At 52.5% G+C, this 13168-nt stretch overlaps 1 protein-coding gene across 9 annotated transcripts in view; it reads right to left on the reverse strand.

The window, feature by feature from the left end:
• RALGPS1 (Ral GEF with PH domain and SH3 binding motif 1) overlaps positions 1 to 13168 on the reverse strand; it is a 247996-nt gene that overhangs the window by 26616 nt on the left and 208212 nt on the right. For all 9 annotated transcript variants that reach the window (XM_081150876.1, XM_081150873.1, XM_081150868.1 and 6 more), the window contains exons 9-11: positions 12574 to 12711; positions 10800 to 10893; positions 5605 to 5672 (exon numbers count right to left, since the gene is read on the reverse strand). In XM_081150876.1, the coding sequence (XP_081007002.1) occupies positions 5605 to 5672; positions 10800 to 10893; positions 12574 to 12711 (300 nt within the window). The remainder of the gene's footprint in view (positions 1 to 5604; positions 5673 to 10799; positions 10894 to 12573; positions 12712 to 13168) is intronic.

Raw genomic sequence — 13168 nt, forward strand, 5'->3', positions numbered from 1 at the left:
GCCAAATCAGGTCTGGAGTTCTGATTCTTACACAGAACCAGACTTCTAAGGACCAAACTGGACCAGTGTGTGACTCAAAGTGTCTGCAGGAAAGTCACACGGGTGCTAAGGTTGTCATCTGGGGCAGGGTGCTCACTGCACTGCAGAGACGCACAGGGTGGGCAGTGGGCGGTGGGCGCAGAGCCCAGAACCCTCTGGGGCCCTCATCTGCATCCTGCTCCCTTCACTGCTGGATACAAGTGTGACCAGCCTGACCCCTGGGCTCAGCAATGCTCCGCCCCTTCCCCCATGTGTAAGACGAGGCACCGTGACCTAGAGAAGGAGGGTATCAGCCATACGAAGGTATCGCCTGACAGGGCAGGTGTGAGGGTCAATACATGTTAGAAGAGAGTGTGTGTTCAATACATGCTAGCTGTCGTTATAATTATTATCTCTGAGCCTCCATTTCCCTACCATGAACCAGCTGTGTGCTGGTTTTAACACCTGTGCACAAATTCTCTGACACCGTTCTTAGCGAGTGGTCACGCCCACATCCCCTCTCCCTGGACCTGGGCAGGCCTTTGTGACAGCCTTGACCTACAGCGTGTGGCAAAAGCAAGGCTATCTGACTTCCGAGGTGGGTCACACAGACGCTGTGATGCAGCTTCCGTCCTGCCCTTGGGACATCCTGTCTGGCGAATCGCTGCCGTGCAAGGGTCTGATGACCCCGAGGCTGGCCCGTGATGAAGTAGCCCAGGGCACACGGGAGGCCACACGCACACACGTTTCACTCCAGCTGCAGCCGCAGCTGCAGCCAGCAGCCGGCACCAAGCATGTCTGGGTGAAGATTCCAGCCCCCAGACATCGAGGCCCGCTGAGTCTCTGAGTCTTTCCAGCGGAGGCCCTGGATACTGCGGAGCCGAGACAAGCTCTCCGGCTGTGCCCTATCCGACCTCCTGACTCACAGAATCGATGAGCCTAATAAAACAGTTGCTTTGTGCCACTAGACTCTGGGTGGCGGTTATGTGACCATAATCCTGACAGGCTGGTGAGTGGTGAGCTGCAGCGGAGGTGAGGGCCTCTGGCCCCTGTTGGCTGCCTCACACTGTCCCTGCATCGGGACACGAGATCTAGCGTCCCTGAGGGGTGAGCGTGCGCAGGTGCTGTGCTCAGGCCTTCCCGGCCTGGCCTCAGCCCTCTGAAGTGAGCCAACGTGAAGGGTTTACTCCCATCCCATCCTACCGACAAGAACACTGAGGCTCGGAGGGATCAAGCCGACTGCTGAGGTCCCCGGCCAAGTGCCAGAGCCAGAGCCAGGCTTTGAGCTCGGGTTTGCCTGACTCCAAGCAGGGCTTTCCCCCCGTGGGCGATGAAGCCAGGAAGCCAGAGGGGCGTGTGGGAGAGCAGCCCCGAGGGGGCGTGTGCAGGAACCCGAGGCGGGCCGAGATTTTCCATGGACTTGCTTTGCTGCCAAGGACTCTTCAGAGGAAACCTGTCCGCTGGTTTGGCCACGTGGAGGCAGCTCACAAAGTCTGGAAATGTCTTTACCGGTTCCGAGACGCACACAAACACGGCTTGCCCTCTCCGGGGTCAACGCTCTTTATGATTTCTGCTCTCCAGGAAAATATTAGTTCATTTATATAAATGAAACATTACATATGGGGAAAATTGAAAACGTGGCATTCCTGGCCTTTTTTTCTCCACAGACCAGAAACTGAGAAGGTTTCTCCATTTCCTTTCTCACAGTCTATTTGTCCGTGTGGATCTGCCGGCATAGCCCCTCCCTGGGGGTGCAGAGTGGTGGCAGCTCTCTGGTGGGGTGCAGGGGTCATTGCAGAGACAGAGGGCACAGCCTCAGCTGGGACCCCTCTGACATTAACCAAGGTCTTAGAGGGACCCAAGACTAGGGTTGCTCCCAACGCCAGTCTTCGTCCCCTGTGTCCCTGGCAGGTGAGCTGGTTAGAGAAGTGGGTCCACCTGCAAAAAGGCGTCAAGGAGCTCCCAATGGTCTGCTTTTGGCTCTTCGACATGCTATACCTTGGTCCCTTGTGGCTTCTGCCGTCAGTCTCCCCTACTATCATGTCAGCTCCATGAGGGCAGGTCTGGGCCTTGTTCCTGGGTTGTGGCCCATAGCAAGCGCCTGGTTCACAGCAGAGCCCTGGCATGGGAGTCTTGAGTGAAGGAAGGAATGAATGCATCTTGGGGCCTTTCCCTGGCTGGTGCGGGAGTGCCCGCCTGCTGGAAAGACAGTCCAGAGCAGTAGCTTAAACCCTCCTCCTGAGGAGCAGAGGGAGGCTGCGTTCCTGCCATTCCTGGGACTGCAAGAGGCACATTCCTGTCCCAGGTCTGGTCGGGCTCCTGCCATGAAGCCTAGTCTAACTACCAGACCAGAAAAGGCCTCTATGGAGCTGCCCCTCGGGCCCCGCCCTCACAAGACCCCTGGCTGTCCCAGGGCTGCAGAGGCACCACCTCTCTGTCACCTGAGGCTGCGGGTTGGGAGCCAGGACCTGGAGTGAGTCTGAAGCTTTCCAGACACTCCTAAGCCCTCTGGTGATCAATGAAAACCTTAACATCCTGCTTCCAGGGCTGCAGCCAGGGATTCAGAAAATTGGTGGAAAACACCCCTGTGAGCCGAGCTTGCTCCACTTCGTGAAAACTGCTGGCATCAGCACTTCTCTGGAGGGAGTGTGGAGTCAGCAGTCCCCGCCTCTGGAGCTGCTTAGAGAACCAGGAGCCCACAGGGCCCAGCAGGGAGCTCAGAGGCTGAAGGGATAAAGGCAGGCAACCACGGGTATTTACCCAGTGCCCCTGGGTGCCAGGCTCTGAGAACCCCAGACAGGGTCCTTACCTCAGGGGTTCCAGTCTGAGGGGGAAGGCAGGCCTGGGACAGACAAGCACAGATACCTGTCTGATTCGTGCAGACGGAAGTGCTGTGGAGAGGTACGGAGCTGGAAGGGGGAAGGGCAGGGTCAGCTAGCTCTGTGAAAGGCCAGCTAGTGGATGCTTTAGGCTTTGTAGGCTGGAGGGTCTTGGTCCCAGCCACTCAGCTCTGCCACTGGAGTGTGGAAGCAGCCACAGTCCATAGGTCAACGATGGGTGTGGGGTCAACGATGAGTGTGGCTGTGCACCAATACAAACAGGGGGCTTAATTTGGCCCTTAGTCTGCCTACCCCTGGTGTGGCAGGGGCCCTGACCTGGTCCAGGAGGGGTGGGGCTAGGGTGGGAGGAAAAGGCTTCCTGAGGCAGTGACATCTCACTAAACTCTGAAAGGTGATTTGGTGCAGAGGTGGAATTATAGTACTGACAATTACACTGTCCTAATAATGGATGTTACACCTGATGAGAGCGGTCTGTGTGTCAGAATCAGTGCTCAGAGTTTTACACATGTGATCTCAGTAAATTCCCACAACACCCCTGAGAAGGAGGTATCAGTGTGCCTACTTTACAGATGGAGAAACAGCCTTGGCGGGCACTGGGTGTTCTGTTTGACCCCTCAGACACTGAGTCCTCTGCGACTCAGCCATCACTGGAGTTGGAAACACTTTTTCTTCCCTGTGTCCCCCAGCCTAGAGGTGCTGCGCCACGCTGCTCCTTATGTGCAGAATTTTTCCCTGTTCCCGTGGAATCTTCACGAAGTTGCTTCCTGTGAGCCATCAGGGGCAATTTTGTTTCCGGCCAGGATTCCAACTGATGCCGGAGGCTCATTAACGTGCTGGGCTCTGGTTTCATATGAACAATGGAACCAGGTGGAGGTGCTGGTGGGTGGGGTGGAAGAAGAGTCTGGCTGACCTCGAGGAGACTGGGCCGGGGGTAGGTCCCAGCTCTGGGCACTGGTTTCCATCCTAGGTAGGGGTCAAAGTAAATGCAGCTCCTCCTTCCCGGCCCCAGAGAGCTCAGTGAGTGGCCCGGTCCCGAGGCCCCTGATTAGCAGTGTTCTTTTTCCGAGCCTGCTGCTGGTCTACAGCCCTCTGGAGAGTGGGAGGCGCAGGTGGTGCTGACCGGGGCTGGGCGCCAGAAGGGGCTCTGGGACATGAACCCTCTGCACTGTCAGGAGGGTGAAAAGGAAGAGTGGACATGGGAACTTCTTGGCACCAGAGAAGGCCAGAGATGTGGCTTCTCCTGCTAACACATATTAACCACAGAAGGCTGCGGAGGCTTCTCACTCAAACTCATTTGGCAGAGACTCAGAAGGGCGAGCGGAACCTGTCTGTACTGGAGCCCCCCCTCTGCTCCAGAATCCTGGCATTATCCCCTGAAGTTTGGGATGGTTAGTGTTCCCTATTGTTCCCTGTGTGGCCCTAAACAATTGCTGTAGGATCCGCTGCTGTTCCTGGCCTCCCTCTGACAGGATCCCTGCCCCAGCCCCCCAGAGGCCAGGCTTGGGCAACTGAGCACCTGGAAGGAACTCTGCTGACTGGGAGGGGAATGTGTCCTTGGACAGGGACAGAACTGAGGGGCAGAGACAAGACCAGCACCAGGGGCTTACACCTGGTCACCTTTGCTAGCGGGTTATCCGTCATGAGTGGGCTCAGTATTGGGCTGACAGGACCCTGTGAAAATCAAACTGAGGCCAGGACTCTGTCTCGAGACGTGGATAGCAGCACCACCCAAGGCTCTGTGGACCAACCGGCATCTCCCTCTGCTTAGTCACTATGTGGCCCTAGGGGCACGAGGGACAGGTCCAGCCCATGCGATGGAGCCAGGAGGGGCTGGAAAAGAAAAGGAGCGTGGAGAAAACCCAGGGGGTCAGGGCAGGGGCCTTGCTTGCTGGGGCTCCTGAGAGGCGGCAGGCAACACTACTTCTTGTGGGCTCTGAGGCCCAAAATCTGCAGCACTAGCCTGGCTCCAGACAGCAGAGAGAGTGGCTTGAGCAGGTCAACGGACTGGAGGTGCCACAACACCAGGCGGAAGCTTGCAACAGCCACTCTTTCCCAAACACACTCATGTCAGACTACACCGAGGGCCTTCCAAATATCATTTCCATTCTGACTTCCCAACAACCCTGGGATGGAAGCTGTATTATCTTTACAGGTGAGAAAACCGAGGCCCAGAGGGGTGGAGCTGCTTATCTAACACTGTAGTGGCCTAGAACCCAGATTGGTGTGACCCAAGCTCCAATCAGGCGGAGGAAGCACAGCTGGCCCCGACCCCAGTCTGGCCCCACCCCAGGCAGCCTCAGAGATCTGCCCCAGTCTTGGAGAACTGGCTGGAACACTGAGACAAGCAAATTGTCACGGTGATACCAACGACGCACTTTCACCACGTGCCACGAGCAGAGCGTTTCATGGGTATGAGTCTGCCCAGGCATCACAACGACCCTGCAAGGTGACTGCTAGCATGACCTCCAATGGTGGTTGACGTCACTGAAGATCAGAGAAAGAAAATGACAAAGCACAGAAACAGTACAGCTAGGGTTGACTTCAAAGCCTCGGCCCTAATCAAAGGGAGGCCCAGCCAGAGGTGCCCTCCAGGGGTTCTGTGTGCTCGGGAGCCTAGGCAGGTTGGTGCGGGAGGGCTGTGAGCAGGACAGCTGTACCCTCTGTCTCCCAGACAGGACCAACCCTGGCAGCCATATTTGGGCTTTTAGCGGGTTTGCCCCCACTCGATATGATGTGGCTACAATACCTGCAAGATCTTCCTTGGAAGACACGAGCCTTGGAGAGCTGCTTCCTGGTTCAATTCTGAGCGACAGTCTGAAAGCAAAGATTTTTCACAAGATCAGATGGGCTCTGGTGGATCAGAGGGGGAACGCAGCATGTTTGTAATCGGGAGACTGGGCTGCTGTTGAGGACGATTATGGGCATGACACCCAGGAATACTCTGAGGTCCGCTCCAGATCACAGTGACTTCCTTCTGAGTCTCCAGAGATTCCCATGACCAAGAAATAATGGTTAAGGGTGACAGGGCAAAAAAAGTAATCATGGCCCGTCGCCTGTGTGGCGTCAACGTGTTCACTCTCAAGAAAACCCTATGAGCTAGGCAGGCATGTTATCTGCATCTTATAGATGACGCAGCTGAGGGGTAGTGAGCTGAAGTAGCTCCCCAGCTTCATAGGGCAGCAAGTGGCAGAGCAGGGGCTCAAACCCCAGAGTGTCTTACCCCAAATCTGGGTCTGTAATCATCACTTGGCACTCCCTCTCAGCTGCCACCACAGAGGCAGGAGGCAATGGGCACGTTATGAGGATTGGTAGCTCAGTATTATTATTATTATTTAAAAGCATCAATTAGGAACTTCTGGGTGAGCCCTGGTAGGTGTTGCTCAGTGGTTAGAGCATTGGCCCATGAACCGAAGGGTTGTGGGTTCGATTCCCAGTCAAGGGCAAGTACTTGGGTTGCAGGCTCAATCCCCAGCCCCAGTCGGGGTGTGTGGGAGGCAACCAATCAATGTGTCTCACTCACACTGATGTTTCTCTCTGTCTCTCTCCGTCTCTCTAAAAATCAATGGAAAAAATATTCTCAGGTGAGGATTAACCAAAAAAATAGAACTTCTGGGTGAAAATGACAGAGTGAAGCCAGATGCCAGACTCCCCTTCTCCCAACAAAACCAACAAACACTTATGAAAGCTTAGGAGTAAACAAACTCACCAGATGCTACTCAGCAAGGGAAGGGGTGTGAACTGAACCATGAACTTCAGAAACGTGTAGCCAAGGAAAGAAAAGGAAGACGGTGAAGTCTGACCGAAAGTTGTCACACGCACGGTTCCTGTCCTGCCCTCCGAGACGGCTCAGGAGGGCTGAGCGGGTCCTTGCCTACCCCCTTCTGAACAGCTCCAGGTGCTGGGAGAAACGGCTGAGACGGGTGGGGAGCATGGAAGTGAAGCCTTCATTGGGGGGTTCACGCTTGAGGGTATCCCTTTCTGGAATGGGCTATAGCCCCCAACAGGGTGGAGGAAACCCTGACATAGGTCAAGTGGAGCCCCCCTACCTAAAGCAGACTGCTTGCTCCCTTCCTTATGGAGCCTGAGCCCCGCATTCCCCCAGACACCAGGAGGGACAGACTAAGGACCCGTGGACCTCACCGCACAGCAGGAGAATCAACCCATCTCACACATGGGGAGCAGGGTCAGCTGTCCCTCCCGCTGTCACAGCCATGAGATAGCGAGACAGAGCCTCTCAAACAGGAGCAAGATGAAAGGAATGGAAACATCCTCTCACAGAAAAAGGAGAGAGGAAGGAAGAGAGCAAATGGCACGGCCTGGCGGCAGCCCCCACAAACACAAGGAAATCCCCCCAAGTGCTCTGAGCACAGAGCAACTCAAGAAGAACATGCGCTAAATAAACAAGACCTGAAAATGAGATGACACAGGAGATGGAGGGGCCAGAGGCCTTGGGGAGCAAACCAAGCAGTGATTGAATACCTAGTGGAAACAGATGACCCGAGTGACCACGGTGACAAAGACAGAGAGTAGAGCCCTTAGAAAGAAGCTAATGGATATGGAAGGCAGGGCGCCAACAATGGATTCCCGGGATCCTGGAAAGAGAAAAGCCAAGAAATGGCACAGAAGGAGTCAAGGACACATAGCTCCGATGGGAAGAAAGAGTAACCTCGGGCCAGGGGCACTGAGTACAAACCCTCCACCCGGAGGCGCTCCCCTGCTGAGCTTTTGAACGTCAAGTAATTCTTCACCCACCAGGCAGATCAAGCTAAACACTCAACAAGAGGAAGAGACTGGACTGGCCCAGGCTTCTTAGAGCAACGTATAGGGCCGGATGGCAAGGGAGCAGGGCCTGCGCGTCCTGGGAGTGACCTGCAAAGGACAGCAGCCCAGCGAGCCAGAAGCCATGTGCTCATGAAAGAAATCAGAGCATGTGGGACTCCTGAAAACCTACTGGAATCATCGACATGAGGGACTGACTTAAAAGAAAGACTCCAGGCCCTCCCCAGTTTTCTCAGTGGTTAGAGCTTTGGCCCTCGGACTGAAGGGTCTCGGGTTCAATTCCAGTCAAGGGCATGTACCTCGGTTGCAAGCCTGATCCCTGGTACTGATCCGGGTGCAAGCAGGAGGCAACCAATAGGTGTGTCTCTCTCACATTGATGTTTCGATGTTTTTTTTTTTCTCTCTCCCCCTTCCACTCTCTTTGAAAAGCAATGGAAAAAATGCCTTTGGGTAAGGATTAAAAAAATAATAATAAAAAGAAATAAAAACATAAAGACTTCAGGAATGAAGAAGCTGTGGAGAAACAACAGGTGGTAAGAACTGACTGTTTAAAAACACTGAGCAGTAGGAATTGTGATTCCTGAACATGATGTGTATGTTGTAAACTTGGATCTGTGGTGACAATAACATAACTAACAACAAATTGGAAGGTGGTGAAGTGGAGGTGACGGGAAGGGGAGAGAGCCAACGTTCTCATCTTTCACAGCCCGAGTGAACTGACCCTGCTCACAGTGGAAATCTAGTCAGAACTGACGGGCTGGATCCTTTCAGTGTTTCCCTGACCTCTTCTGTTAATCTCAGAGGCTCTCTTAGGAAATAATATCTCTTGTGGTGGAGAGATATTTATTTGAAGAGCAGCAATTCCTCACATTTTATTTCAGTTCCTTTATTCTGGTTAAATTAAAATAAAATTAAAGTTAATACTTTTAATTAAAAATAGCAAGTGTAGCACAATTCAATTTGAACAGATTCTAGTCTTGCATCCACCCCTCTGTCTACCCTTCTCAATGTATATCTATGTACCTCCTGTGCAGAGAAAAACGTCCAAATTTATGCTCACTTAATGAGTAAAATAAAAGAGACTAAAGGCTGAGCAAAACAAAGCACTGGGTGGGCCTCCTGGCACAGTATCTCCAAAGCGGAGGGGGGCAGGGTGCAGAAATGTAATCATCGAGGTATCAGCTAAGCAGCTGCGCCCTTTGGGGTGGGAAGCGAGTCTCCAGCTGGGCTATGGAGTGTGGGTTCCTCAAGCGGTCACAAGGCTGGAACGTCTCTGCCGCTCAGAAACAGGGAAGGGGCCCTCTCCCGGGGAAGGGGCTCCCTCAACGGTCTGGGCCCGGGGGCAAGTATGCAGGCTTCCTCCTTGGGTCTGTCCACTTCCACAACAAGGACCTTTGTAAAGTCCAGGCTGACTGTGGTTTAGCATTCAATACCGGGGGTGCTCCAAGTCCTGCAGACGGGGTGGGGCAATTACAACCTTCGGCTTGTCCAAGGATTATCTCATGGCCAGAAGTATTTATAGATCACTTTTCTCCTTAAGGGATTTAGTGTTGATGAAAAACTACTAGCTCAGTGGTTAGAGCACCAGCCTTCGCACCAGAGGTCACAGGTTCGATTGCGGGTCAAGGACACACACCTGGGTTGCAGGTCTGACCCTCGATCCCTGACCCGGGTCAGGGCATGTGTGGGAGGCAACCAATCGATGTGTCACATCAATGTTTCTCTCTCTCTCTGCCTCTCTCCCCACTCCCTTCCACTCTCTCTAAAAATCAATGGAATAAAAATATCCTCACTTTTCGGGTGAAGATTAAAAAACAAAACAAAAAACCAACAAAAAGCCCCACTACTGACTCTTTAATTGTGCTACTGGCACAGGAATGGGAAATATTACCCCAGAACCTAAGAAGGAATAATTTCACACCTCAGACTACATTTTTAAGCACAGCAAATGTTTTGTAAGTAAAATGAGTTCAATTTGTGGCAGATACAATTTTAATGATAATCTCTGGCTTTCATCTATTGTTGTTACTATTATGTAATAGATCAAAATGTCATATTATATTCTATTTTAACAAAGTATCATACGATAACAACTAAAGATATGTCTTATTCTCAAGGTTAAAACCAATCATTAGAACCACCTATGGAGCTTTGAAAAAACACAAATTTTCAGGCCCTGCCCCAGACATCTGGATGGTGAGAAATCCTCCCAGGTGACTGGCTCGCCACCAGGGCCGAGGATCGCGACTGTGGAGCTGGCGGACATGGAGCTGTTTGAATGGTCATTCCTGAGGTCCTGGTGAGTGACCCATGGGAAACCTGGGTTCTCCAGTTTTCAGGGACTTAGATGAAGAGTAATCAAGCTGATCAAATTTTCAGATTCCAAACAGGAAGAGATTAAAAACCATATTGGCTAACAGGGTTCAAAGGAATCACGGTCTACCGGAAGCAGCTGAGAAGGTGAGATTTAAAAAATACACGTAAAGTTGAGAGTTAGGGGTAAATGATCCACTGAAGAGGGGGAGCCTTGCAGATCAGGTCATATGGAAATATGCTGAGGCTCGTGGATGACCTCAGGCTCAAAATGAGCCGAGAGGACGTCCAATCAGTATGGCAGAGTTGATATGAAAAAATCCTCCATCTCCCTCTAAATGCATAGAAATGCTGGATAAACTCCCAGGTGCCACAAAGGAAGAACCGAAAGCCAGAGCAGGATGAGTGGAAGATGAGGCTGAAGGACCCAGAGGGGTCTTCATGAGAACTGAGTCTACTCCATAAGGGCTGCCCGGGACGGAGATGGGCCTCAGCCAATGCCAGTCAGCAAGCATCCCACAGAAAGCTGGGAGCACAGGGAGCTGTCTCATCCATGAAACAGGCTCCCGGAGAACTCTATTTGCCAGCCTGGAGATTCGTCTAGAAGCTGCCCACCACCCCAGCACCATGTCACTCACGAGACCTGGAGCACCAAGCCTGCCCCTCGCATAGCCGTGGAGTCTAAATTCGCATTCCCTGGGCAGTTTGGGAGAACCAAGCTGGGAAGTCCACAGAACGCTTTCCTCAGGAACCTGGGGCCCGTGGGCCCAGACAGGCAGCAGCTCTGTGGCCGGGGGTCAGGGGTTGTGTCCCTCGCGTGCCGCGTGGGCCAGGAACGTGGGCACTCACTTGTAGTTGTCGTCTTCCACAAACTTCTGGAGCTCTTCGATGTAGCGCACAGACTTCAGGTACTTCTGCACGTGCGGCAGGGTCGTGAGGTGATCTGCAAAGGCAGACAGAAGCCGGGGGGTTCAGTCTTTCCCCACCTCCAGGTCCCGAATGAGAAAGGTGGGAATTGCTGATCTGGGCACTAGATGCTCTGTGGGTATTGGGACATATATTCAGTCTTCCAAGCATTGCTGATGGTCCCTTGGGCCAGGCCTTCTACTGGGCACTGGGCACAGAGGGGTCATCAGGCTTGGTTTTCTGCCCTCGAGGAGTGCGCCCAGATGGCTGGGCCACAGACACCTCACCCGAGGCCACCACAGTTCTTTGGCCGGGGAAAGATGGGTCTTTGGGGAAAGTTGGCCCTCAAGAACAGACCAGAGTCAGGGTCCGTCCTAAAACAGGTTTCCACCGGGGTCATTTGGCAAGCCTCCCATGCCTACCCACCCCTGTCTGACAAGAAAGCAAGAATGGATGCAAACACCTCATCCAGCCTGGTGTGGAGCCCAGCCCAGAGCCAGGCGGAGCAGGACGGTCTGGCTCCTGGGCTGCAGCTGCTGCATCCTGGGGAGACAGGGACGGGCCTAGACGCGTGAGCACCGGCTCTGTGCCAGGCTCTGTACCCCGCAATTCCCAGGAGTCATCTGCTTTAACCTTCACTCCTGCCTCATCTGGGGGACATAATATGTCCATTTCACAGAGGAAGAGGTCGTGGCAACTGGTAAAGTTCATGTTACTGAGAAGTGGCGGAGCTGGGTTTTGACCCCAGGCCACCTGCCACACTTCATTGTCTCCATTTCCTGGACTGACTGATGTCAGCTGCTTTCCGCATCCCTTCACGATCACTGCACTCCTGAGGGCCGAGCATCCTCCAAGATCCTCTGTGCTGTTCCCCACGGGGAGGGAAAGAACAAGCTAAGGGGACAGGTGGAGGCAGTGGAGGGGTTGTGAAGAGCAGCAGGGAGAGGGTGGGGAAGGGCCCTTGCTTTCTGGGAGGAGCGTCCAGGCAATGTGAGGAGCACCTGATGCTTCTGCCCCTTATGATCCTGAACAGGTCATTTTATTTCTCTAGAGCCTCAGTGTTCTTCTCTGCAGTGGGGATGACCTCTGCTTCCTGAAGCTGACGACGGGGAAGATGCAGGTACAGGGAATGGTACCAAGAGTGAGCGTTTGCTGAGCTCTAATGAAAAGTTGGGGTGTGCTAAGGGCTCTGCACACATCGTGTCCCCGTGTTTACTGATGAGAAAACCTGACTCAGAAATGAGAAAGTGACTTTTCAAGGGGCAGAGCCCCAATCTGAGCCCTAGTCTGTCTGACCCCAAAACCATGTCTGCAATTGCTCTGCTGGCCATGTACTTGTTGGGGGGCTTATGAGTGGGCTGTTTGCTTCAGTGAGTCCACCTTGCAGAAGCCCACCCTGGCTTCCCAGGGGGCCTTCCCAAGTAGAGGCTGTTGGTTTTCTTATACCGAGTCCTGCAGGTTTGCTCACACCCTGTGTCCTGCAGGTTTGCTCACACCTGGTGTCCTGTAAGTTTGTTTACACCAAATGCCCTGTAGGTTTGCTCACACCCTGTGTCCTGTAGGTAACATCTTGTTTGCACAGTCTTTGAAGATCAAATGTGTGTAAAAAAATCTAGCACATGTTTGACGCTCCAGATGGAGCTTTCTCACTGATAAGGTGCTGGACCCAAATTTCAATGATGTAACATTTCACAATTCCAACAACTGGGGTACTAACCGTAGCTGCAGGAAACTTGTAAATCAGAGATTATTCGGAGAATATTGTTCATCTGATTGGATCTTTGTTCGTTTTCCATGATGCTGCCTGAGGCAGGATATGCAGAATCAATGTAGATTAAGTCCAGAAGATAGATCCCTAAAAGCAAAGAAGATATTTAATGATGGTAAGTGTTCACCATTAATCAGACAAAACAGCACAAAATAGAACTGCTCTGCTAGAAGATATAAAGGGTGACTTAGTGAAAACTGGATACTATTTGGACTTCAACTCCAATCCTGACTACTAATTTTTCACATAGATCATCCAACTGTAAATCAAACATCTGAGTGACAACCAAAGTGAATGCTGGCAAGATTTTAGCATTTCTGGTTCATACACTCTCCAGCAACAAGGACTTTTTTTTTCTTGTAACCCAACTGGAAAGTACCAGGACGTAAAAGAGATGAATGAATACTTGTGTTTTCACCAACCAGTGAAGTTTAATAGGTCTAAGGTAACATATCCAGGAGAACACCATTTGAATTGAATTCAGCTTTTCATTTATTCACTTAGCTGCGTATCTATGTCTGTCTATACACACACACAAATCAAA

This window comes from Miniopterus schreibersii (assembly GCF_964146895.1).
Source record: "Miniopterus schreibersii genome assembly, chromosome: 11".
Classification (NCBI taxonomy): domain Eukaryota; kingdom Metazoa; phylum Chordata; class Mammalia; order Chiroptera; family Miniopteridae; genus Miniopterus; species Miniopterus schreibersii.